At 38.7% G+C, this 25,567-nt stretch overlaps 2 protein-coding genes and 1 non-coding gene across 8 annotated transcripts in view; 2 read left to right on the forward strand and 1 right to left on the reverse strand.

Annotated features, from left to right (window-relative positions):
- The window catches only part of LOC5578216 (ribonuclease P protein subunit p25-like protein), a 259,804-nt gene that overhangs the window by 152,988 nt on the left and 81,249 nt on the right, over positions 1-25,567 (forward strand). The gene's annotated exons all lie outside the window — the stretch shown is intronic.
- The window catches only part of LOC5578213 (aromatic-L-amino-acid decarboxylase), a 57,003-nt gene that overhangs the window by 16,058 nt on the left and 15,378 nt on the right, over positions 1-25,567 (reverse strand). For all 4 annotated transcript variants that reach the window (XM_021839950.1, XM_001656807.2, XM_021839948.1 and 1 more), the window contains exon 2: positions 23,230-23,676. In XM_021839950.1, the coding sequence (XP_021695642.1) occupies positions 23,230-23,596 (367 nt within the window). In that variant the 5' untranslated portion in view covers positions 23,597-23,676. The remainder of the gene's footprint in view (positions 1-23,229; positions 23,677-25,567) is intronic.
- On the forward strand, positions 10,597-10,691 carry Trnay-gua. The gene is made up of 2 exons: positions 10,597-10,633; positions 10,656-10,691. It is a non-coding gene; the product is annotated as a tRNA-Tyr (tRNA).

Below are 25,567 nucleotides of genomic sequence, written 5' to 3' on the forward strand. Positions count from 1 at the left end.
GAGATATTGAATCATGAATGTATCACTTCCATTGAAAATAGGGTAAAATGACCTTTAATAGGTCAAAACCGTACAAAAAAATAACGTGCAGTGAATTCTCACCACACTATCGTTTAGCCCATGAAAAAATATTTCTTTTGCGGTAAAAAGATCGATTTTATTCCAGCGGAATCCAGAGATATTGATTTATGAATGTATCACTTCCATTGAAAATAGGGTAAAATTACCTTAAATATGCCAAAACCGTACGAAAAAATAACGTGCAGTGAATTCTCACGTCATTATCGTTTAGCCTATGAAAAAATCTTTCTTTTGCGGTAAAAAGATCGATTTTATTCCAGCGGCATCCAGAGATATTGAATTTCAAGACATTTTTTTGCAGAAAAGTCCACTGTTCTGTGGGATTCCGTTTTTAGCTTAGCTTAGCTTAGCTTAGACTGACTACACATATCAATGGTTGCTATTCCGTGATTGACCGAAGTCAGTGAAAATGCACAAAGAATCAACTAGAAGTTCGGCTGGGATTGGCCATAATCTTCTTCAGTGTGCATAATTCAGTGCCTCTATTTATACAGGGTCAATAACGGCGCCGGCCACGTCCTTGCAGTCAGGTGGGATTGGGGGAAGGAATGTTAGTGTGTAACCTTTGCTTTTTGGAGACCGTGTTTGCCTCTGCATCTCCACAAAGGTTACTGGGAGGGATGTTTGTTAATGGGGAGGATCGTTGGGTCATAGGATTCACTTTGATAAGCGATTAGACCATGATAAACAATGATTTGTGAGATATATACATGCTTATACGTAAATATAATATTTTCATTTGATATGAACAATTTCTATGTAGAGGAAAATTATGCCGACACTTGAGGTGACGAACCATTCAAAGTTTGTTGAACAAATACCTAAATGTAACATTCCTACAGCTGACAGGACGAAAGCATGTGTTATTATATTTTACTCATTTGAAAAGAAACAAAAAACTCGATTGGTTGGGACATCATAGAACACTCTTATTCTTATGCCGACACTTACAGTGGCGAACCATCCAAAGTTTGTTGAATAAAGTGAACCTTTCGCAAGTCTACACTTGTAGTGTTGAACCATTCAAAGTTTTTTTAATTACAAAAATAAAGGTATATAAGAGGTGTTCCGAAAAAAAAAATGTTAAACATAAATAAATCATGAATCAGAGTTTGTGTCGACACTCACAGTGACGAACCATCCATAGTTTGTTGAAAAATCATATTTGCATCCCACCATTGTAACGATTGAATGTGCAGTCATACATATTTTATAGATTAGAAATAGTAGCATGAAACGAGCTCACCAATTGATCCGTTATCCTTGACTGAGCAGCCACAATCCACTTTCGGCTTCACTCGTTTGCTCGGCTATAAAAAAGCACTCAGGAAAAAAAAATAAGCGCGCGACCCAAAAAGAATAATAAAAAAAAAAAAAAACTGTTCGGGCTTTCTTGACGCACTGCCCAGGAGCAAGCGTCAAGGTCGAAGGATCAAACAGAACTAACCGATCGCGGCACTTTTTCAGTTACTCCAACCGAACTCACCGATCACGCCACTTTTTCACTTACTAGACCAACGCGCGACATGTTTGATCCTGCCCTCGTCGTTCGCCCCGGCAAAAGCAAGTGTCAAGGTCGAAAGATCAAACAGAACTAACCGATAGCGGCACTTTTTCACTTTCTTCAACCGAACTCACCGATCACGCCACTTTTTCACTTACGAGACCGACGCGCGACATGTTTGATCCTGCCCTCGTCGCTTGCCCCGGGAAAAGCAAGTGTCAAGGTCGAAGGATCAAACAGAACTAACCGATCGCGGCACTTTTTCAGTTACTCCAACCGAACTCACCGATCACGCCACTTTTTCACTTACTAGACCAACGCGCGACATGTTTGATCCTGCCCTCGTCGTTCGCCCCGGCAAAAGCAAGTGTCAAGGTCGAAAGATCAAACAGAACTAACCGATCGCGGCACTTTTTCACTTTCTTCAACCGAACTCACCGATCACGCCACTTTTTCACTTACGAGACCGACGCGCGACATGTTTGATCCTGCCCTCGTCGCTCGCCCCGGGAAAAGCAAGTGTCAAGGTCGAAAGATCAAACAGAACTAACCGATCGCGGCACTTTTTCACTTTCTTCAACCGAACTCACCGATCACGCCATTTTTTCACTTACGAGACCGACGCGCGACATGTTTGATCCTGCCCTCGTCGCTTGCCCCGGGAAAAGCAAGTGTCAAGGTCAAGAGATCAAACAGAACTCTGTTCTGTGGGATTCCGTTTTTGGCAACAAAGTCGAAATTTTCAGTTGCCAAAAACGGAACCGTCCAAAATCGGAACCCATTTTTTTAATTTCAAAAATATCATTTTGACGTTGTTCCATCATAATTATGGAACCAAATGATGGCCAAGACTTCCGAACGGTCCATTTCAAAGTAGATTTTCGTAGGATAGGACTATGTTATAAATCTCAAGATTCGTCATTTTTATTTTGACAGGCGTTCTACACACTTTTCAAAGCAGAAATATCTTCAAGGATTCGAACTTTATGTATACTATTTGTATACCTAGGTCAAGTTAAAATAATAATCACATAAGTGTCCTTTGTTCAAGAACTGAACAATTACTCAAAGTAGTGTAAGAATACATAAATTTCATTGGAAGCGTATTTACAAAAAAAGTTCTAGGTGTTACAAAACTGAATGATTCTAATTAAATAAACTTGAAGAAAAAACTTTCACTGAGAAGACGTGTAACTTTTTCGCAAAACTTCACATCAATTTGTCCATTTAATCCAATTGCAAGGTATATGTAATGTTTAGCTTTTCGGTAGTTGGTTTCTATTTTATTCCCAAGCGTCAAATTTGATAATATTCGATAACTTGTAAATGATTATTTTAAATTAAATTTCTTGTAAGGCATCTGATATCAAATGATTGACTACAGTCAAAGAGCACACAAAAACTACTGAAATCATTTGCTGTACCAATAAAAAACTATTATATTTTTGAAACATAATATTGACTATGCCTTCAATAGATTTTTCCATAGAAATGTGGGCTTCGTAGCCGTGAGGTTAGCGGTGTCAATCGTTTAGGTGTATTACAATACGGAGTGCAGGTTCGATTTTGTGGAGGTTCGCCCCTGTTGGAGGAATCTTTTTGTCAAACAAAAATTCATCATCTTCAATGAATTGTTGTTTCGTGTGTCCGTTGTATAATATAAGTGCAGCCTTTGGTTTAAGACGGTGTATATTGTCTTTTTAATATGGATGAAAAATTCCTCTGAAAATTATTACAAAATGGTATAGAACCCATTTGTGTTCTAAACTAGCTTGCTAGGAATCCACAGAATCTTGCTTAGAATTCTTCGGATCTTACTTAGGAGCCAGATAGGAATTCACATCTACCCAAGAGCTTGCTAATAATTTTGAAGATTTAAGTTTAAGCGCTTTCAAGATTCCGCTGCAATATTGCTGAAAATTCTCAAGTTTCCGACCGAAATTCGCAAAAGTTCATAAGGACTTTCCAGAGTGCCACTAGCAATCTTCACATTCCGCTGAAAACCTGTACAGAATCCCCAGGATGTTACCAAAAATATTCAAAATTCAAAATGCAATTAAGAATCCGCAGTATTCCTTTAAAAATTCACAGGCTGCCTCAGAAATCTTGGGAATTTACAAGGAATCGACAGATTTATTATTATTATGAATTAAATCTTGATATTGCACGTAGTATACTCTAGCTTGAGTAATACTAGAATTAAATATTGGATCGTTTCTTAAAAAAAAGTGTTTTACTTCTTTTGCTTTGGTATGTTCTACATAAGCAATGCATGTAATTCCACATTTAAAAAACAGCGTGCTGAAATGGCGAAACGAAATTGTAGATGAAAACTCTGTGTGATTTTTTTGTTCCTCTTATGTCATTGTTGGTTTGTTGAGAAAAGCTGTTCCAAATCTGAAATAAACTGACTTTTACTAAATACAATTGCCTACCGGCATACTCAAGTGGGCTGGTCATAAAGCGTGAATGTCTGAGAAAAGATGTTGAAACTCTAGTTGATACTAGTAGATACTCATAGAGATTAATGACTTCATGAAACGTTGCGACTATACGGTCATCTAGAATTAAATAAGCGCATACGGTGCTCCTAAAAGTTGGTGACATTTTGAGAAATATCGGCGAAAATTGAACTCTGGAATGCGGTAAGCGTGAAGCTGGATTGCTTTCCAAATGACTAAAACAATCGACACAATAATATTTACAGAAAAATACAAATTTTGTTGATATTGAAAAATGTTGCCAAAAACGGATCCATTTTGTTGCCAAAATCGGGGGGTGCCAAAAACGGAATCCCACTGTATTATGACAATTAATGTAAAAATAGCTACGTGATCTAGACCGTGGTGCTATATGTAAAGGATACTTGAAGGTTGATAAATGCTGGGCATTGGGTACCATTGGTACCTCGCGTACCTGAAGGAATAAAAATGACCCCTTTGTGTGCTCCTTAGCCTCCTCTTTAGCAACTCCTATCCCTACCTTCTCGTGGTACTGGTCGGAGTATGAGCAACCTTAGTGAAGATCAGGAACAAACCCCGGTGGGAACTTCGGACATATTCTGACAGGGAAGAGCGGGTTTGCTTCTGCAAACCTGGAGCGTCTGTACTCCATGTTAGGGGCGACTGGTCATCGTCCGAGTCCCAGAGAAGGATTCTGAGATCAACTGTGCACTGTGGCCCTCCGAACATTTAGATGGAATGGTCCTCCGGAAATCTATGGGATTGGTATCAAGCAACGAATAATCAACGAGATAATACGAACCGGGACAATCGGTGAAGACCACAGCGATGTAAAGGGACTAGCGATTGGAATTATAAATCTCTCAACTTCATCGGGAGCACACGCATACTCGCCGATATACTGAAGGATCACGGATTCGGCATCGTAGGGTTTCAGGAAGTGTGCTGGAAGCTATCAATGGTGCGAACGTTCAGAGGTAACCATACCATCTACCAGAGCTGCGGCAACACACACGAGCTGCGAATAGCTTGAATAGTTATGGGTGATATGCGGAGGCGCGTGAACGGTTGGTAGCCAATCAATGGAAGAACGTGCAAGTTGAGGATCAAAGGCCGGTTCTTCAACGTTCATAATAAACGTGCACAGCCCTCACTCCCTCACTGCCCTCTGATACTCGTGACACGAGCAGATAGGCCACCGATGCGATGCTTCAAGTGCATGGACTTCTGACACCCGGCGACGAGCTGTAAAGTTCCGGGCAGAACCGAACTGTGCAGGAAATGTTGAGAAAGCTAGGTCACTTTGGAAAAGACTGCAAGAACCGACTAAGGTGCTTGCTCTGCTCACCGGAGGAAGGAAACACCCATTCGACGGGCAGCTTCAATTGCCGCGCGTACCAAAAGGCGAACGCAGCCCAACAGTAATGGTGGTAACGCAGATCAACCTGGATCACTGCGACACCGCACAGCAACTGTTGTGGCAATCGACAACAGAAACTAAGTGCGACGTTTCGATAATAGCTGAACCGTATCGAGTACCACCAATAATACAAGTGACGGTTAGGTTTCCTATCAAGGTAGTGGTTACCAGCTCAAAGGTGGGGTGCGTGATCGTTAAAATTAACGAAATTTACTTTTGCAGCTGCTGCGCGCTTCTAAGATGGACGCTCGAAGAATTTAGTCGGATGTTGGAGGACTTGACCGACGAGCTAGTTGGTCGAAAACCAGTGCTGATTGAAGGTGACGGCCTATGGTGAAGTGGGGTAGCAGGGTAACCAGTGCCAGAGGTTACAACCTACTGGAGACTCTAGCGAAGCTAGACGTACAATTGTACAATGAAGGCACCCTTAGCACATTTCGGAAAGACGGACAGGAGTCGATCATCGACCTAACTTTTTTTAGTCCAACACTGGCGGGCAACTTGAAATGCAGGGTAAGCGAAAAGTACACGCATAGCGATCACCAGGCGATACGCTACATGATTAGCCAGCGGAGGAATACATTTGGCAACCGGCAGTGGAAGACGAAGGCATTCGACAAAGATCGCACCGACAGCGATGCCCTGAACTTGGATGCGGTAGGGCTGACAACATCGATGGCAAGGGCATGTGATACAATGATGCCTCGAAAATGGGAGCTCCGCAACGATCGACGTCCCGCGTACTGGTGGAACGAGACACTCAACGCCCTCAACACTGCTTGTCTTAAACCCAGAAGGAACCAGAAAACAAGGAACGTAGAAGTCAAAGAGGAGCAAAAGGTTGCATTCCAAGCTGCCAGAGCAACTTTCAAACGCCGAAGATCGTTAGGCCTCCAATGACGAGCTTGTAGCAGCGGCGAAAGCATTGAATATGAGAAAGGCCCCCGGACCGGATGGGATACCGAAAGTGGTACTTAAAGCAGCGATCCTAGCGTACCCGGATATGTTCAGGAAGCTGATGCAGAAGTGCCTGGACGAAGGTGCAGAGACACAGAGAATTGGGTGTTGGTGTGTACAACCGACACCGTCCGTAATGAGTTAAGAGTAACGGCGGGAGTTCCGCAAGGGTCCATACTGGTTCTGACGCTGTAGAATGGGATGTACGACGGTATCCTATCACTGCAGTTACCCATGGGCGTTGAGATCGTCGGCTTTGCTGATGACGTCGTCCCAACAGTAATAGGCGAGACGCTGGGAGTGCTAGCCACGGAGGCAATGGGCACGGTCGAGAACTGGATGAATGGAGTCAAGCTGAAGACAGCCCTCCACAAAACGGAGGTGCTACTAGACAGCAATCGCAAAGCGGTTCAACACGCTGGGATTACCGTCGGGGGACATGTCATGGCATCACAACGGTCGTTCCGACACCTGGGTGCGATGATAGATGATCGGCTATACTTCATCAGCCACGTCGACTGTGCATGTGAGAAGGCGGCAAAGGCAACCAAAGCACTTACAAAGATCATGTCGAACGCCCGTGGCCCTAGCTATCAGCTAGCGTATCATCGTCGATACTGAGATACGGAGTTCCGGCCTGGGGTGAAGCACTGCAAACTAAGCGGAGAGGTACTAGACAGGTGAGACTAGACAGAGATGCGGAGGAAGATGAAAAGGCAGTCTGCTCAACAAGCTAGACCAAACCGCAGAACGGGAAAACGTCAAGAGCGTAATAGAAGTGCAGATGCACAGCCCCCCAGAGAAATCGCATTTTGTGGAATCCGCCGAAAGTGAGGACTATAGTGTCTAGTGGATAGGCACAGTGTCATTTCTCTATAGGCCAGGTTTTTGAAACTTTTTGATACCTCATTATAATAAAAAAAGCCCTCACTTGGAATCACTGATGATGATAAAGACGCTTTCACGTGCAACTCGAACGTAGGTACAAAAGCTGGCTTGGGGACACAACGTCAAAATCATCATAGGAGATCTAAACGCTCAGGTTGACCAGGAGGAGGAGTTCAGACCGATTATTGGAAGGTTCAGCGCTTTCCAGCTGAAAAACGTAAACTACCTATGACTGATTGATTTTGCACCTACTTCCAGCACAGTTTTCCGTACCGATACACCTGGAGACCACCACAGCAGACAGAATCACAAATCAATTACGTTCTGATTGATGGAGTGCACTTTTCCGACATTTTCTTCGTCAGGAAGTATCGTGGCGAAACATCGACTCTGACCGGTATATACTCATGGTTAGACTGCGCCCAAAACTCTTTCAACAGAACATATGATAGCCTAGATATGCAGGATTAAGGATGGGAGCATCTTGAAGGACGAAAGTGAGGTGATCGAAAGATGGAAGAAGCACTTCGATGAACTCCAGAACAGCGCTGAGAGCACCGGCAATGAAGGTCGAGGCAACGGATGAAATGTCTTCGTGAGTACTGCGAGCGATGAAAACCAACCAGCCTCCACTTTGAGGGAGGTTAAGGATGCCATACACCAGCACAAAAACAATAAAGCTGCTTGTAAGGATGGTACCGGAGCTGAACTCATAGAGATGGGCCCGGAGAGGCTGGTCATTTATCTGCATCGGATGATACGCACAATCAGGGAAATAGAACGGCTACCGGAGGAGTGTAAGGAAGGGGTAATATGACCCATCTACAAAAAAAGGCGACAAGTTAAATTGTGAGATCTTCCGAGCGATCACCATTCTAAATGCGGCCTACAAAGTATTATCCCAGATCATCTTCCGTCGTCTTAATGTACGGGAAATCCTCCAAAAATGTCGTGAATACCAGGTCCCGTCCCAATGAAAAGGTGCATCGATTTCAAGGCGGTATACGACAGTATCGACCGCGTAGAGCTATGGAAAATCATGGACGAGAACAGCTTTCCCGGGAAGCTCACGAGACTGATAAGACCGACGATGGAAGGTGTGCAAAATTGTGTGAAGGTTTCGGGCGAACACTCCAGTTCGTTTGGATCACACCGGGGACTACGACAAGGTGATGGACTTCCGTGCCTGTTGTTCAATATTGCGCTAGAAGGTGTTATGCGGAGAGCCGGGCTTAACAGCCGGGGTACGATTTTTACGAGATCCAGTCAAATTGTTTGCTTCGCGGATGATATGGACATCGTCGGCCGAACATTTGAAAAGGTGGCAGACCTGTACACCCGCCTGAAACGCGAGGCAGCAAAAGTTGGACTGGTGGTGAATGCGGCCAAGACAAAGTGCATGCTAGCTGGTGGTGCCGAGCGCGACAGGGCTCGCCTAGGTAGCAGTGTTACGATAGACGGGGATACTTTCGAGGTGGTCGACGAGTTCGTCTACCTTGGATCCTTGCTGACGGCTGACAATAACGTTAGCCGTGAAATACGGAGGCGCATCATCAGTGGAAGTCGGGCCTACTATGGCCTCCACAAGAAGCTGCGGTCAAAAAAGATTCACGCCCGCACCAAATGTACCATGTACAAAACGCTCATAAGGCCGGTATTCCTCTACGGACGATGCTCGAGGAGGACCTGCAAGCACATGGAGTCTTCGAACGTCGGGTGCTTAGGATGATCTTCGGCGGTGTGCAGGAAAACGGTGTGTGGCGGCGAAGGATGAACCACGAGCTCGCCCATATCTACGGCAACCCAGTATCCAGAAGGTGGCCAAAGCTGGAAGGATACGATGGGCAGGGCATGTTTCCAGAATGTCAGATAGCAACCCTGCAAAGATGGTGGTCGCGTCGGATCCGGTTGGTACAAGAAGGCCTGGAGCGCAGCGTGCTAGGTGGGTGGATCGAATTCTAATTCCTAATAGTTCCGACAAGTAGTAACAACACTTGACAGGCTTTTACAGTCTATGCTATGCTATACTATGTTAGTTAATGCGTTCGATACATATTGATCATAGTTGTAACTCATATATTGCCAGGAAGTGTAAATCAGTGCAATTAAAATAGATTTTTAACACGCTCAGACCATTTCAAACTTGAATTACAACATTCGTGATATAATCTAAATGAAAACTGTAATAAAACCGCACGTAAAATGAGTGATTATAATACCACCTCAAGGGTGTAAGCTTTCAATTTTAAAATTGTTATACCTAAAATGGAAAACTAACCTGACACAGTTTTGCTGTGCCTGATGAGAGATCCATTGTGCATTTTTTTTTTTCAGCTGTTTTAGTTTTTCTACGAATATTGATAATTCAACTAAGGTCGAACATTTTCTCCACTTAACTTTCTAGAAGCCTTCCAAAAAAGTGAGTTCTGGCACACTAACTTTGGGAAAATATGATCTACGCATGCTTGAGATAGATGTAAAAAAGTTATTTACAACTCAAATATCGTTAAGAAATTCGAGTAATTTGCAATTTAAACAAACCGTAGAAAAACGTGTGCAAAGCCACAAGTTTCGCTCACATGATCTTGAACCTATCTTCCGCCTCTGACGTTCACCGATACCTATAATGCTATTTTCCAATTTTCACGTATAAACAAAAAAAACTCTCGCCGCAGTTCCACGTCATTGCGTTTTTTCTTAAACACACTACATATTTTAAATGATTCAAACGGAAGCAATGAGAGCACACCCATGTTAGTGTGCAAAGAAAAAAAACGATGACGTTCGGTTCAAAATAAATCATTATCAAATCAGGCCACTCGCCAAGCATCTACGTCTTCGACCGCAGTCGTAGTCTAAAAATACACTATCTTAAAAAATGTATACAATTAGGACGATTGACTAATAAACCGCACCTTGCTCCCCCCACGACGCTGCTATTCTCAGCGCCAGATTTCGAAAACGAAAGCACCATCGCTCGCAGACCGATCGCCGTCATACCCGACGGGGATAATTTATTAGTTTTTAATTGGTTGGATACGAAGACAGCACGAGTGTTTGTTCACACGTTCGAAATGATTTACCCATCAAAATCTGTCGGATCGTTTCGCACGCGGGAGGAACAAAAAAAAAACGGCGTGTTTCAACTAACTTGCTGCTAATGACGTGCAACAACCCACACAGATACGGCCTCCGATGGCAACAGGCGAATTTGTTTTTATTTGTTTCTATCAATGCTTGATTTTACCTCATTAAATTGAATGGCGTACGATCATTTTCATCAACCTTCGATAGCTCAGTTGGTAGAGCGGTGGACTGTAGAGTGTGAAACAGTAGTTCAGTAATCCATAGGTCGCTGGTTCAAATCCGGCTCGAAGGAGTTTTTTTTTTATAAACAGGATTGGGAAAAAATCTGAAACTCATTCTACAGTAGCCAAACAAAGCCAATCGCAGACAGCGAAGCAAGTGAAACTCACGCCTATCGCTGCTGTAGGCAAAGAGCCTTAAAAATTGCAAAACACCCGTTGCTAAGGGCAACCCAAAATTACTGTAGAAAAATGTTCTATTTCCCGCATTTAGAGCCTTCAATGACACTAACGATTTAGAATATTCATGCACCCAACATAGGCTACTCGATGAGGTTCACATTTTTGAACTAAAACCTATTGAAAACCTGGATCTAAACTCAAAAGAGATCCTAACTTTTTTGTTTATCGTAATGATCGACTTGATGGGGCATGTGGGGGAGTTGCAATCATTATTCATAGGCGTATAAAACATCAACTGTTTTCATCATTTGAAACTAAAGTTTTTGAAACTTTAGGTGTTTCTGTTGAAACACAGTTTGGTAAATATACTTTCATAGCTGCCTATTTGCCTTTTCAATGCTCTGGACAGCAAGTTAATTTGCTCCAAACTGACTTGCGAAAATTTACTCGCAATAAGTCAAAATTTTTTGTCATTGGTGACTTTAATGCCAAACATCGGTCATGGAATAATTCTCAAAGTAATTCCAACGGCAGAATTTTATTTGATGAGTGCTCTTCAGGATATTTCCAATTCCGTGATTATAGACGATGATCTTAAACTCTTGATCCGTCTTAAAAACGCACTCGCGATCCTGCTATGAAAATTATATGGCAGGATTTGCAGAAAGAAATCAAAAAGCGTTTTGCTCAATTAAGAAACAAAAATTTTGAAAATAAAATTTCTCAATTGGACCCTGGCTCTAAGCCCTTTTGGAAATTATCTTAAATCTTGAAAAAACCTCAGAAGCCTATACCGGCATTGAAAGAGGAAAACAAATTATTACTAACTAATTGCGAAAAAGCTCAAAAACATGCTATGCAGTTTGAAAGTGCGCACAATTTTAATTTAGGACTTACTAGTTCAATTGAAAATGAAGTTACTCAGGAGTTTGAAAATATACTCAATCAAGAAAACGTTTTCGAAAATGCCTGGGAGACTGATTTGGAAGAAGTGAGAACTATTATTAAAAAATTCAAAAATATGAAAGCTCCTGGCGATGATGGAATTTTCTACATCCTCATCAAGAAACTTCCAGAAAGTAGCTTATCATTCCTAGTTGATATATTTAACAAATGTTTTCAAATAGCATATTTTCCTGACAAATGGAAAAATGCTAAGGTTGTTCCAATTTTAAAACCAGACAAAAATCCTGCAGAAGCTTCTAGCTATCGTCCAATCAGTTTGATTTCCTCCATCAGTAAACTTTTTGAAAAGGTTATTTTGAACAGAATGATGGCCCACATCAACGAAAGTTCAATTTTTCCCAATGAACAGTTCGGATTCCGCCATGGACATTCGACCACTCATCAACTTTTACGTGTAACAAATTTGATCCGTTCCAACAAATCTGAAGGCTATTCTACTGGTCTTGCTCTTCTAGACATTGAAAAAGCATTCGACAGTGTTTGGCATGAAGGTTTGATTGTAAAATTAAAAAACTTTAATTTTCCAACATACATTGTTAAAATAATTCAAAGTTATCTGTCAAATCGTACACTTCAGGTTAATTATCAGAACTCCAGATCTGAAAGACTTCCTGTAAGAGCTGGTGTTCCTCAAGGCAGCATTTTGGGACCAATATTATACAATATTTTCACATCTGACTTACCTGAGTTACCTCAGGGATGTCAAAAATCTTTGTTTGCGGATGACACAGGCCTCTCCGCCAAAGGTCGAAGCCTGCGTGTCATCTGTAGTCGATTGCAAAAAAGTTTGGATATTTTTTCTTCATACTTGCAAAAATGGAAGATTTCTCCTAATGCTTCCAAAACTCAACTAATAATATTCCCATATAAACCAAAAGCTCTTTATTTGAAACCTTCAAGTAGACATGTTGTCACGATGAGAGGGATTCCAATAAATTGGTCAGATGAAGTTAAGTATCTAGGGCTCATGCTTGATAAGAATTTAACTTTCAAAAATCACATTGAGGGCATTCAAGCCAAATGTAATAAATATGTAAAATGTCTCTATCCCCTTATTAATAGAAAATCAAAACTTTATCTTAAGAACAAGCTTTTGATATTCAAACAAATTTTCAGGCCAGCCATGTTGTATGCTGTACCAATATGGACTAGCTGTTGTAATACCAGGAAGAAAGCTCTGCAGAGAATTCAAAATAAAATTTTGAAAATGATTCTGAGGCTTCCTCCCTGGTATAGTACCAATGAGTTACATAGAATATCCAATGTTGAAACATTGGAACAAATGTCAAATAAAATAATAAATAATTTCAGGCAAAAATCGTTACAATCTTCTATTGCCACGATTAATGCGTTATATGTTTAGGTTAAGTTAGGTTAAGTATATTTAAAGCGTTTTTTTTCTCTTATAAGCAGGTGAAATCAACTCACCTGTAAAAAATCTGAACTGCTACGGCAAATGAAATGTTATATGTTGTTAACAAAATGTTAATAAAATCTTAAATTTGTTTTACCAAATTAGGATGATAGTGTTGTCTAATAACACAGAACACCTAGATATAAGAAATGAATGTAATGTTTGGAATGATACTAATAAAGAAATTAAAAAAAAAAAAACAACGCGACGACTGAAGTGTTAAACTGGTTTTGTGTTCTATAACTTGAAACCTACCTGACTTGATTCTCCCTTCAATATCGAGTTATGAAGAGTTGACTGTATACAAAGACAGTTCATTTTGTAAAGTGAAAACTTTGTTTCTGCTATATCTTTTTTATTTATTAATGAAATCGTAATCGGTTTTCTGTGCATCGTTCAACTATCATTCTACAATTTTATTGAAATATGAGATCTAAAAAAATACTTCTGATTGAAGAATTAAATAATTTTTCCAAAAATTCCTAAGAAAAGTTGTTCTTCAAAGTTTACCATTATTTTTTGTTGGTATCCTTTACTGTTCTACTGAAGGTAGAGCTTCAAAACCACTAACACTGCGGAACACGTTTTTGTCTCCAGCATCAAAATACCTCTATTTACTTAATTAAGGGTTGCTGAATTCATTGCCGTTTACAGAAATATCATAGCACGTCCAGATTTTGAGATATTGGTTGTTGAAAATGCAAAACTTGACTATTTCAGCCAACTTGCATGCAAGTTTGCCAGCTTGTAAGGCAATTCATTTGCTTAATTTGACACAGAATTCAAACTTTATGTGTATAACAATACTTATCATCAAAGTTTATAATATTTTTGATGCGGAAAAGTTATTTTTTGATGGTTTAGACAAGTTTTGTATTTTGCCATATAAGAGAAACGAAGAATTTTGTATGGAGACTGCAAGCATGTTGAAAAAGATCGGTTTAATCGTAAAACTTCAACCAAAATATATCTAAAACGAAAGTTTGAGTCTTTTTTTGCATGCTTGGTGGATAAGATCACAAAAAAGTTTGATAAAATATACTTCAAATTTTAGGTAAACATCAATAAAACCAATGTTTTAAACAACTTTGGCGACCTGTAGCTAAAAATTGTGACGAGCTGGGAAATTTATGAGAACGGCATCAGATTCAGCAACCCCAAATCTACAAGAGACACATAATTTGATCCTTGAGACACGCAAAAATGTCAATTTTTTGCGCTGTGTAATTGTATTTCACTAATCTCTGACACTAAGTCACTCTAATGATTTATGCATTTATTATCAAATTTGCTGAAATAGAGGAACTGGGGGTAAAATGAACACCCTAAGCAATTTTCAAGTTTTCTTGCTTATGAAGCTGCCAGATTCTTTTTCAATTGCTCAGAACTGAAGAAGGATGTTTATGCAATGTAACAAGTTGAAATACTGTGATGGAAATAGATTTTTATCAACATTATTATAGTTTTGAAAATTTCTTCCTACAAAGTCGATGTTCCAAACATGTGGGTAAAATTAACATATAACGGGGGTAATAGAACATATACTTGGGGGTAAAATGAACATACAATGGGGGTAATATGTACATATGCTGGGGGTAAAATGAACATGGACTGGGGGTAAAATGAACACCATTCAAATTGAACGGGTTGCGGCATGATTCTCGGCATCTGGTACATGATCAATGCATATCTCACAGACATTCTGAAATCAATGGAACGTTTAGCCGCGACCATTTGGATGGCTGTCCATGTCTTTCTTTGTATTTTCTCCGGATAACATTCGGGATTTGTAAATTTCCTTCTACATCTCATTAATACTTTAAAGATATGATGTGCTACGCAGTTCAATAAATGTTTGATGATTTTAGTCATAAAAACCTTAAATTTCACGAGTGAAAATTTACATCATGTGAGAAAACGGAGAAACGTACTTTGGTTTTGTTTACTTTTTCAGCTTTTGACAGTTCTAGATCGCGCTAGAGTTGTCGAAATAGTTCCTTAGTCTGAGGGTTTAAGGATGGTGCAGTATTTTGCATAGATTTTTAGCATAATTACCGTAAAACACAAACCTGTTCATTTTACCCCCCCCCCCCCCCCTGTTCATTTTACCCACAGTTCCCCTATCATCCTTTTCCTCCCAGCAAAAAAGTAAAGTATAAAGCGTGTTCAAAATTGGTTCAGATTACTAACGAACTATATTTGTATAATAGAGAACTTAAGTTTTAGTTCTAATTGCATTCTAAAGTAATAATTTTACTCTTCATGGTCTTTTTATTGAAAATTCCCATACTTTTAAAATCATGTACGCATATTTACCGATCAACAGCAATTTGTAAACGTTTTTCTCCAATTATTTCAATCCGTAATATTGGGAATCTCAGAATAAAATATTATGAAAATAAAGCATGGCCTAATAATTCGATTTCATAACAGCAGTGTTGCCAATTTTAATAATTTTCATTGTGATTTGAGAGTTCTTCTGAGAATAACGCATGCATTTCTCGGCTTTAAATATGACGTGGGAACTACATGAGCAACTATAAAGTATACGTTGTTTTCCATATTAAGTGTATACCGTGGTGAATCAAAATCCGGACGGTAGGTACCGATGTTTGGTTTTTATTCACTCCTTTTTTAACACTGCTGATCGCTTTACATTCATTTCTAATCTAGTAACCACTGTCAAATCTATATAAATAAAAATGGAGTGGTGTTTGTATGTCACGAAATGGCTTGAGAACGGTCCAACGGATTGCCGCAAGATTTTCACTGTTGCACTCCTCAAGGGATGCGACGTGTTCGTGCGAAGAAAAAATTCAGGAAAGTCGCCGGATTTATCGGGAAAACGGGAGAAGACTAAGGTGTCATTTGTATGGGGGATTTCTTGACGTTTTCCAACAGCCTACTTGATGGCAAAACGAAGTTTGCCGGGACCACTAGTGAATAATAAAAATTAAAACAAATAATTTGCTCATGTTGGGCGCCATTTCGTCATGCTCCAACTTCAACTCAAGTTGAACGAAAAATGAACGCGCAAACAAGGAAAAGTGAAAAATAAATTGTAATTTTTTTTTCATAAAATGTTTTAACTAAAAGTGTTTAAAACGAGATATTTTGAAAGTTTAGTGACTGCACTATTGTTGAATATGTTGGAAACATACTTTTATTGGTGTGTAAAAAGATTGTCCGAGATTACGAGCCAGTGTTTTAAAACCCGGACATCGCCTTAAGGACCCTAATGTAATGTTATTCATTTGCGTATTGTAATAGTTCAATAAAAATCAAACGCATATATGCTTTAACACACTTGTCCGAATTTCAACCCAAAAGTGTCCGAATTTAGAGACATCATTTGCATGAGGTGTCCGGATTTATAGACCTGCTTCAATATTTGACTGATTTTTATGTTAAAATCATAGTTTTTACCAAAAAGTTCTTCACTTTCGTGACGATCAGGCTTGAAACAATCTTTGAAGCAATATTACGTTGAGGATTTCGTAAAACGACACACTCATATTAGAGTTTGAACATTTCTGGCGCCTTAAGCGTCCGGGTATTGATGCACCACGGTATACATCAGTCAGAAGGTACTTTAAACCTAAAAAATCTATTATTTTAAATAACTTTTGAATTTCAAATATCTTTCTCTAAAATAATCTGTTGTTGCTTCAAAAATAATTCGATTTTTTCAGAGGGCTTCTTATTGGTGATGCTTTTGAAGGACAAGCCCTTTTTGAAAATCTATCTATATAAATAAAAATGGAACGGTGTTTATATGTCACAAAATGGCTCGAAAACGGGACAACCGATTTGCACAATTCTTTCACTTTTGTCTTCTTTAAGACTTCTGACGTGTTCCTGTAAAAGAAAAGTTTCCAAAAAAAATCGGTAAAACGAGAGAAAACCAATATGTCATTTTTATGGGAGGCTCCATGGCATTTTTCAACAGCCTACTTGATGGCAAGACAAAGTTTGCCGAGACCACTAGTATAAAATAAAATTTTCTGAATATACTAAGTTTTTTTTTTTACTTCTGCAAACATACCGCGTAAAAAACTGCGTTATTTAAAAAAACAACGTAAAAATCCGCGTTGTTTCAAACAACAACATAAAAAATTGCGTTATTAAAAAAACTACATACTTCGTGTTGTTTGACGTATCATGACCATCAATCATCATGTGGAACATTGTTTTGTATGAAGAAAAAAAACTGACGCAGGTGTTTTATATGGCGTTTTTATAAGAACCTGGTTTTTACGCGCTACCGCGTAAACAGAAGTATGCCAAAAACGCGTAAAAAAAATCCACTGCATACAAAACATAATGAAATAGAAATCTGTTGATGTATTTGTTATCAAAAACAAATTCTACACAGATTTTTTTTTAATTTCTGTTATTTCTCTAATTGTTTTCAAATTATTGAGAATTACCCTTACTTTACGTAGACGCTTTCTAGCACTGGTACCTACGCAATATACGTTTTGAGCTGAAATTAGCCATAATTTGTTAAATACTTGTATTTGCAGCTCAATAAGTAAATCGGGTAGCAACTGATTTTTCAAGTTGAAATCTAACAATGCGCGTAAATGTTGCTTTGAATTAGGCACTGTCCCTATAGAACCGTAGCCGTTTTAAGATATTTTTGCACCATTTGTGCAAGTTCTTATAAAAAATAGCTGATTCCGGAGATATTCGGAAATTCGGAGAGTCTGTTGTGAAAAATTAAAGCAAATTTGTGTAACTGTCTGTGAGTATTGAGCATTTATATTTCTGGTAGCAAAGATCGTGTAAAAATTGTAAAAAATCCAAAAAACTAAATATTTAGATTTCTTGGAGACATTTTAACTGATATGTTCTTTTTAGAAACTACAAAAAAATTGACATTGTATACCGTAATTTCAGGTGAAATTGATCACTTTTCACTGTTTTTCATGCCTGTTTTCTATGATGTTGCCAATTCCAAATAACTTAATGCAGGAAAACAAGTACGACGGTGAGCCTCATTGGTTTTTATACTCAAATTTTCATACAGTTGTGATTTTAGTGCTGAAAATCGTCTCTAAAATAATAAATCAAGGAATTCCATTTCGGGGTGAAATTGATCATCTGTCAAAACAATTATTGTTAGTTTTGAAAACAACTTTACTTATTTAATTTGGGCCTCCTGAATCCAAAATTCTTAACAATGCAAAATTTATGGAAATAATAAACAATTAAGTTTCAACAATACCGCAGAAAACGCCTAAATGTAGGCAATTTCCGAAGGAATCTTCTGATATCTATAAAAAAATTCAATTATTACAACAAAATGAAGAAATTGGTACGAATTTTGATGATAAAATTCGTTTTGGGGATATATTTCAAGTATCTTTACAAATTTTCAGGTTGACACCATCTCCAAATCCTTGTTCAAAACTATAAGTTTATTGGTGTCTGCCAATACCATACTGAACACGATTATGGAATTTTCTATTATTTTCATAGAAATAAACATTCCTTAACACAAAAAGCTTCACAACATGCAATTCGACAATAGTAAAGACAAACAACGTTCATTTACATAGGTTGCATTGATTTCTGTGCTCTATAAGAGGGAAATAAAAACGTGTGACACAGTGATCAATTTCACCCTACTGATCAATTTCACCCGAATTTACGGTAGCTACCAATGATCAAAATCAACATAGATTTTGAAAAATGAAGAGTTTTTCGAAAACTTGTGAAAAAACTGGTACAACAACATTGAAGACACAAATAAAAGTTATCATGCTTTAATAGTTATTTATTTAATTATTTTTTGGATTTCGATTGCATATCGGCCTACTTTTTGTCAAGGGAGTGACCAACATAACGGCCTACATTTCCTACCGATACGAACAGTGCTGAAAAGTGTTACACTTCAGCACTTATAACAGTATAGAAAAGTATCGCTTTTCAGTACTGTTTTAGGAGTTACCAAATCTGCGTCGGATCACATCCATACGTCATTTTTTTATTTGATTTGATCTTCTCAATGACTTAAGTTCTGATTCTACATCCATTTGACCAACTGAATTGACCGTGAGGGATTTTGAGTCTTGCGGAAGTAGAGGAGGCTATAAAAAAAGACGGAAGCCTTTTGGGGGGGTTCGTGTATTCGGACTTTAGGTAACGGAACAATGCAAGAATACATCATTTGATTTATTTTCTTATATGGGGCGAAAGCTGGATGAGCATAGACCGTGAAATTAATGTAAATTTGACCCGAAGCAACATATGCGGCTACTTAAATGCCATGGAATCATCTCAGAAACCCAATGCAAAACATCAACTCCCAATATTGGCGATTTTACCATATGGCCAATGCTGGGTTCTAGGGTCACTTTCGACGAACCAGGAGACAAGCATGGGTAAAACCCAAAACTAGGTATACGACTGCTCAAACTTTATGAAATAACCTCAGCATTATTGTAAGAACATGCTTTTTGCCTGTATGAAAACTTCGGCCAGATGACCTTCATGAGACAACTTCAGCGTTGCTGTAAGAACATGTTTCTTACCAGTATTGACACTTCTGCCAGATGACCAGACAGCGAGCGGAATTTGAGTTCCCTTCCAGGCGACAAACATAACTAATAGGTAAAACAAGGCATGCGACTACTCAAACTTTATGATATAATCTTAGCGTGGCTGTTGGAACCAGCTCGTTGTCTGGTCATCTGATCGAAGTATCAATACATACAACAAGCATGTTCTTACAGCTACGCTGAGGTTATTTCATCAAGTTTTAGAAGTCACATGCCTTCATCCATGTGTTTCTCCTGGTTCACCGGAAGTGAGCCTTAAACTTGGCCTAGGCCATGTGGTAAGAAGACAATATTGAGAGTTAGCGGACTTTGGGGCAAGTGTGCCATAGGGGCAAGTGTGCCACCCCTGCTTTTTATAAAAACTACAATATATATTTTCTCTTTGAGCTTAACAATATGTTCCCTTATAGTTCACAATACAATGACCAAAATATGATGAAAATTACTCTATTTTTCACGTACTTGTATCGACTTGTGCAAAGACAACCAAATTTGAGTGGATTTTTATAAGATTTCGTTGTTTCTAAATAGCATAATGAAAGGTAAATTATTAACAGATTTTTCTAACGTACTGTACATCGTGAAACTATTGAAATGTGTAAGTAATTGTGGCATTTGAACGAAAAAAGTATTTTGTTTTACATACGAAATCCAGTTTGGTTGAAATGTATCTTATTGGGGCAAGTGTGCCACCTATTTGGTAAACAAAAATTGTTGGAGTGAAATTTATAAAAATCTTCTTCTTCTTTCTGGCGTTACGTCCCAACTGGGACAAAGCCTGCTTCTCAGCTTAGTGTTCTTATGAGCACTTCCACAGTTATTAACTGAGAGCTTTCTATGCCAATTGACCATTTTTGCATGTGTATATCGTGTGACAGGTACGAAGATACTCTATGCCCTGGGAAGTCGAGAAAATTTCCAACCCGAAAAGATCCTCGACCGGTGGGATTCGAACCCACGACCCTCAGCTTGGTCTTGCTGAATAGCTGCGCGTTTACCGCTACGGCTATCTGGGCCGTGAACATTATCAACAAAATCATAATAATAAACCAAAATGAGATACCAGTAGTAGTTTCTGAAGTATAGTAGGGGAATAACTTACATGTTTGCCCTCCAAAGTGACTTTTTCTCAAAATATTCAATAATAACATGATTTTCGGCTTATTAAGTACCGTTTTACATATCTACATCAACATTTTACCGTTATTTAATGGTGATTTAGTTTATTATTATACATATTCGCCGTAATATAAGGGTAATACAAATATTGTATTGAATGGAGACAAAAATAACCATTTCAGTTATACGAATTGAGTAATAGGGAATTACGCATGTTTTGAACCTTGGTATAAAGTATCCCCTAATTACGGTAAACTTAAAATTAGTTTTTAAATTATCGATTAGCGTCTGCTTTGTAAGTAATATTAATAGGAAATAAATAAAATTTCATTACAAGTAGAATTACATGCGATGTTCATTAGGTGGCCGTCTTGCCCCATATGGGTGGCACACTTGCCCCATAGTGTCGAAAAATAGGTTATTTTGGATGATATTTGAGAAGCTCCAAAACTAATACATTTTGAAGTTATTTTCTTTTTAAATGGCACAGTGGTTACAAAAAGATGTGAAACTTACATAATGAGGATAAATTGGTGGATTTTATAAGCTTCGGGCAAAGTTAGAGAACAATTTGCTTAAGGTGGCACACTTGCCCCAAATTCCGCTAATGTTTTGCATTGGATTTCGGAGATGATTCCACGTTTTAAGTAGCCGTAGCGGACTTTGGGGCAAGTGTGCCATAGGGGCAAGTGTGCCACCCCTGCTTTTTATAAAAACTACCATATATATTTTCTCTTTGAGCTTAACAATATGTTCCCTTATAGTTCACAATACAATGATCAAAATATGATGAAAATTGCTCTATTTTTCACGTATTTACATCGACTTGTGCGAAGACAACCAAATTTGAGTGGATTTTTATAAGATTTCGTTGTTTCTAAATAGCATGGTGAAAGGTAAATTATTAACAGATTTTTCTAACGTACTGTATATCGTGATACTATTCAAATGTGTAAGTTATTGTGGAATTTGAACGAAAAAAGTATTTAGTTTTACATACGAAATCCAGTTTGGTTGAAATGTATACTTATTGGGGCAAGTGTGCCACCTATTTGGTAAACAAAATTTGTTGGAGTAAAATTTATAAAAATGTAAACATCATTAACAAAATCATAATAATAAACCAAAATGCGGCACCATTAGTAGTTGCTGAAGTATAGTAGGGGAATAACTGACATTTTTGCCCCCCAAAGTGATTTTTTCTCAAAATATTCAATAATAACATGTTTTTCGGCTTATTAAGTACCGTTTTACATATCTACATCAATATTTTACCATTATTTAGTGCTGATCTAGTTAATATTATACATATTCGCCGTAATATAAGGGTAATACATATATTGTATCGAATGAAGACAAAAATAACCATTTCAGTTATTCAAATTGAGTGATAGGGAATTATGCATGTTTTGACCCTTGTTATAAAGCATCCCCTTATTACGGTAAACTTAAAATTATTTTTTAAACTATCGATTAGCGTCTGCTTTGTAAGTAATATAAATAGGAAATGAAGAAAATTTCATTACAAGTAGAATTACATGCGATGTTCATTCGGTGGCCGTCTTGCCTCATATGGGTGGCACACTTGCCCCATAGTGTCGAAAAATAGATTATTTTGGATGATATTTGAGAGGCTCCAAAACTAATACTTTTTGAAATTATTTTATTTTTAAATGACACAGTGGTTATGAAAAGATGTGAAGCTAACATCATAAGGCTAAATTGGTGGATTTCATAAGCTTTAGGCAAAGTTAGAGAACGATTTGCTTAAGGTGGCACACTTGCCCCAAATTCCGCTATATGTTACTTCTAGTCAAATTTACATTTGTCCCTTGGCCTCGGCTCCTACCCGGAAAGTTCTTCTGGAATCAGGCTCCGCCTTTCGGCCCATGCTAGAAAATAAACCAAACGATGTTTTCTTGCATTGTTCCGTTACTTAAACTCCAAATATAGCTAAAACCTATGGTTAAATATTGGTTTCGTTGCTAAAGATGTAAAAAATGTGACTAGGGAACATTTATATCCGGTCCAAAAACACAAGAAATTGTTCGCCAGAATTCGCCTACAGACCTAAACTTCCGGTATGAAAACCCCACTCACAGGAACTTTAAATCATCCTATCGATTATGAAGATTTCCTGGCTTACGAAGAGTCCAACAATTTGAATTAACAAGGCGAATTGCTCCGTACAAAAATTATTATCATGCGAGGAGGGAGGCTGAAAATTCTCGAAACTTATCTTACGTATTCAATGGACAGCTCCAAATGGTAAATTACCATTAGTAATTCAATAATCCATAGGTCGCTGATTCAAATCCGGTTCGAAAAAAACCTGTTACGATAAAAAGACCTCAATACACTTACCCAACCAATCCAGCACGATCGTCTCCAGCTCGGTACAGGCCGGACTGGCAGCCCACGAGAACCCGATGCATCCGATCCCGTCGCTCAGCATATCGCCCAAAATGGACGGGAACGAATTGCCCGACGGAAAGTACGCATGGAACCGTGGATGCTGCCAGTGTGTCACGCCGGGCATGATTTTACTCTCGACGTCCTCCATGATCTTCTCCCACGGTTCCGGTTCCTCGGGAGCCTCACCAGGCAGCAAATGCCGTAGATATCCCGGTTCAACACTGGGCGTTACCCGGCGCTGCTCCAACGTTTCCAGATAGTTGCAAATGTACTCGACCATTTCGGTACCGCGACGGCGAAACTCCCGGCTGTCCATATTTGGTATTATCGGGATTGCGGTATCGGTTCTCGATTAGTTTTCACTCAATTTGGCTTCTGACTTTATTTGGACACCAGCTGGGATGGAAAGCAAGGAATGGAATTTGTAAATAATGCAGCATCACGGCCTTTTCCTTCATTATGCGTGCGTGAGAGCGACGTGGAAATAGATCTATGAATCAGTCAGGTCAGAATGCTTTATTTACATACGTTTTAAATATAGGCAGCAGAGCAGGAGGATGCTCTCAATGACTTCTGCCGTCAATAGTCGTGAATATTTATTGGGATTCGGATTACAAAAAGTCTCACTGCGCGGTGGAAATTGACCTCTTTGAAGCTGGTCATACTTGCGTAGGATGGACGCGGCAAACTGACGATTTCCATCTAAATTATTGCGAAAAACGGCTGATTCGACGCTCAACAACTGGGATGTAATTGGACCTTTTTTGTGTCCGATATTAAACAGAGGGTCATTATTTTCTAGGAAATTTTTACGATCGTTTGCAAAACCTACAGTTTCCATTCATATTTTTAATTTGTTCTAATGTAGGACTTTGTTATGGTCAATGAATTTTCGAAAACTAATGCTACTCAACCCTTAATAGATATGCTTGTTTATAGCATATTTGTAGAACAAATCAACTCTCCAAAAAAAAAAAAAGTTGTATCATTTTTCAGTAGAAAGCGTCGTTTTTCATACTGGATTGTTAACCCGTATAGGCCTGAGTGAAAGCAAAAATTCTAAAACCCTCACCGCTCAGCGAATTCTTTACGGATTCAAATGATTTTTTGTCAGTTCACTGGCTCACATATCTAGTTACTAGAAGTGGCCAGAGGAACTCGGAAATTTTCCTGTGTCCTGAGTTATTCCGATGGGTTACTGGGTCAAGTTGGGTAAAAAAGGGCTATTTTTTGGGACATGCCAAGTTACCTTTATTTATTTGCAATGACAATAATTTTAATTTGCATAAATCATTAAGATCTGATATTCAACATTATAAATGAAGTGTTTTGCACCGTTTAAAATATACCGGATGTGGCCATTCGGACGTAATGCCCGGAAGAACCTGCTATAGATTTGTTGGATACTAAACCGTTTCAGTTCTCGAAAAGTAGAAATCAAACATAATTTTGCACTAAAATGCATTCCCACAAGCTTGGCACAGATGCTCAGATACAAATTGGACACTTTATCATAAATTCGAGGCGTCCCGGAACGCGAAAATGATCATTTGTAGGATTAATCAAATGCAAAACTCATGGTTATCCAATTCAATCGTTTCTCAAAAGGTTTACACTGATACAATTTTCTTAAAATTCCGTCAGGTATTGACCACATTATAGCCAATTCCGGAAATTATGTATGACTTGAAATTTGCCTACCTTGAGGGGCACAACCGCACAGTACCCTTGTCACCCGACCTGACCCAGTGATCCACCGGAATAACTCCGACCACAAGAATACTTCCGCGTTCCACTGTCCACTTCTAGTAACTAGATATGTGTGCCAGTATACTGACAAAAAATCATTTGAATCCATTAAGAATTCGCTGAGCGGTGAGGGTTTTAGAATTTTTGCTTTCACTCAGGCCTATACGGGTTAAGTCTAACGAAATTCCACGTATCAACCTAAAGAGAAAATTTATCGTTGCCAAGAATAAGCGCTGAGACCGACCCACTATTTACACTTTGTCTTTCAAAATGATCAAATTCATGCTCATTCGAAAGTTCTTGTCGAGTAAGTAACGAAACTGCATTCGGTTGGTCAGCTTTCGATTGAGCATATCTTTGAGCATTTTGAAAGACCAAGTGTAAATAGTGGGCCGGTCTCAGCGAAAACTACTTAATACTTAACGCTAGATTTGTTATCAATGGAGTCAATCGCTTTTGTTTAATTATCTTCAAATCTTTGAAATTAACATATGATAATGAGCATTTTACGTTACGTTAGCTTTCTATTTCGCCATAC

Source organism: Aedes aegypti, chromosome 2, assembly GCF_002204515.2.
Source record: "Aedes aegypti strain LVP_AGWG chromosome 2, AaegL5.0 Primary Assembly, whole genome shotgun sequence".
NCBI classification, from domain to species: domain Eukaryota; kingdom Metazoa; phylum Arthropoda; class Insecta; order Diptera; family Culicidae; genus Aedes; species Aedes aegypti.